The sequence below is a fragment of the Cibotium barometz genome, chromosome 38, assembly GCF_041138505.1.
Source record: "Cibotium barometz isolate CiBa-2024 chromosome 38, ASM4113850v1, whole genome shotgun sequence".
In the NCBI taxonomy this organism is placed as follows: Eukaryota; Viridiplantae; Streptophyta; class Polypodiopsida; order Cyatheales; family Cibotiaceae; genus Cibotium; species Cibotium barometz.
Genome location: NC_141083.1, coordinates 8,565,279 through 8,567,886, shown reverse-complemented (window position 1 = coordinate 8,567,886; position 2,608 = coordinate 8,565,279). Strand labels below are relative to the sequence as shown.

General features: G+C 42.0%; 1 protein-coding gene across 1 annotated transcript in view; it reads left to right on the top strand.

The window, feature by feature from the left end:
- Positions 1-1,653, top strand: part of LOC147616307 (putative galacturonosyltransferase 14) — a 55,715-nt gene extending 54,062 nt beyond the window's left edge. The window contains exon 5 of the mRNA XM_086777030.1: positions 1,184-1,653. Within this exon, the coding sequence (XP_086633156.1) occupies positions 1,184-1,489 (306 nt within the window). The 3' untranslated portion in view covers positions 1,490-1,653. The remainder of the gene's footprint in view (positions 1-1,183) is intronic.
- Positions 1,654-2,608: the final 955 nt, after the last annotated feature.

Genomic DNA, 2,608 nt, shown 5'->3' with positions numbered 1-2,608 from the left:
ATCTGTACAATCAGGGCTCATTCCAGCAATCCAAAGATACTTTAGGTTCCTGTCAAAATCAAGTGTCCCCTCAAAAATGCTTTCTTTTTGCATGTCAATTTCTAGTCTGTGATGATCAGAAGGAAAGGTCTTTTTGGCTGGAAAACTTATCATCCCTCCCGGACCATGACATATGGCAATTCCATTTGTCTGCCATTCCAATTTTCCCCAGAAAATGGCTCGTGTGGCTCACCAACTTCTGGAGAAGAATGGCCTTCTAATGGCCATTTCCATATTTGATGATGAGAGTTTACAAGCCATTCAATTTTAAGTACATGCTCACATACTTATGTGGAGCATGAGCAGCATTTGGAACAAGTGTTCGAGCTTTTTGAAACAGATTAGTTGTATATTGACGAAAAGGACATCTTGGACAACTTTTCTTATTGGTATGAAAGGCATTGCAGTGGACCTAATTAAGTTCAAGGAGAATCGAGCGACCAGTGTTTAAGGTGTCCATCAGCTTCAGCAGCTCATTGGATTTGTTCAGGCATTAAAGCCATACAAGTTTGCAGCTCCTCTGTTAGAGCTTTGAGGGTCTAAAGTCCAGAGGGCAGAAGGTTAAGGTGCTTGGAAAAACATTGGAGGCTTTCAGGTCTGGGAAGAGGCTGCAGTTTCAGCACCGTTCTAGGTAATCACGTAATGGGGTACAGTGAAATTCATTTGACGGGTGGTCTCCAAGGTCGCCTGTGTATTTTCCTCAAGTTGCACTTTGCTCCAGCAAGGAGGATAAGCTCTGGGCTTGTGAGAACACTCTTGAGTCTTGACTACTAATTTGTGGAGCAGTTCATAGCTTTGTTGTTGACTATATTGACTGAGTGTCGTTGCAATAAATGTGAGCTGGTCTTATTGGAAGAATGTAAGATCCGAGCCTGTTTTTTTTTTGTTTGTAGTGCAGTGTCCAATTTCTCTCCATTGATTAACAAAAGAGAGATTTTTATTTCTGTCAAGGGCTTAGACCATGGCAAGAGTAAGATTTTAAAGCTTGTAATGCAAAGAGCCAGCAACTACTACTATCTGACATGCAGGCTCATGCTGGAGTCAAATGACTGGGCACTAGCTCTATGCTGCTTTCTATAACTTTTTGTGAGATGAATGTGATTCCTTTTTTCATGCAGCTTTGTTTTTTCTTTCAATGTGCTGACTTCTGCTTGTCTTTGCACAGAACATGAACTCCAACCTTACCTTGTGGCGGCTGGGCACACTCCCTCCCTCCTTGATTGCTTTTGATGGTCACATTTATCCCATAGACTCATCATGGCACATGCTTGGACTTGGCTACCAGCCCAAAACCAACATTGGACGTGTTAAACAGGCTGCAGTGATCCATTACAACGGACAAGCCAAACCATGGCTGGACATTGCTTTTCCAGAGCTGAAAGGTTTCTGGACCAGTTATGTAGACTATTCAAACGAGTTTATTCAACATTGTAATATACTTGAATCATAATACTTGTTTGTTTTTTTGGGTGCCCATCAGTTTATTCTTTTGTGTAGCAGACAAGGGATGGGTCAACCCTCAGGGTGGGAAAGACTAGGGATTAGCCTTAGCATCACTCCCAAGTATGTAGAGCTTAATGTGTCCTTTTAATCATAAATATTCTTTGTTTACCATCTCTTTAGCATGGGCACTTATGTTGATGGCTATGTATCCTTGCAACCTTTCTTCGGAGTGTTTAAAATGTGATTTGTGTGTAATGAAATCCTGTTTTAGGGCATGCCAATGGAAGTTAGCAAGATGATATGTACTTTGATAGTTGCATTTAAAAGAGTGGCTCTTTGCCTCTCCTAGTAAGAAGTTTTTCTTTTTTTTGGGGGGGGGGAGGGGGGGGGGGGGGGGGGGGGGGGGGTTCTGCCAGCACTTGGATCACATACCCGGAATCCTATAGAAGAATCAGCTGCTCACATAAAATTTGGCTTAATGTGTTAATAGCAATGGTCCTAAGGATAGATGACATGTGCTAACTAATGTTTATGCTAGCAATAATATTATCAGAGGTTTTAAAACCCATGGTATTAGTTTGAGTATCCTCATACAGCGACCATCAAATCCAAAGTCCTACTTTGGATTGAATTCATAGTCAGCGCATGTAAGCTCAAGAACTTTTCGTAGTCGGCGCATCTGCAGAGTAGTCCAAAAGACACCAATACCTCTCATAGTTTCGACCTAGTTGCGGCGGGGAGCACTTCCATTTGTCCACACAGTCATTGATTGTTATATGGAGAAGCTAACTCGAGCTGACTTGCTCAAAAGCCTGTATCCTGTTAGTTGCAGCTTACAAGTGAAGATGTAGCCATTGTCACTTACCTAGTTTTATTCCAGTCATAATTACCTTTTCATTATGACCTATTAAAGTAAAATTAGGGGCCACCCCCCTTGGCTTCCCAACAACTAGTTCTCTTATCCTCAAATTCCTCCTTGCTTTGATGGCATGATGCACCTTACACCTTGTCATTAGCATTGCACGTTTACAAAATGAGCTTTGAGAGCAAAGCAGAGAGAGAGAGAGAGAGAGAGAGAGAGCGTTTTTTTAATCACTGCACTGGCAGTCGTCTAGCGCTTTTGTTG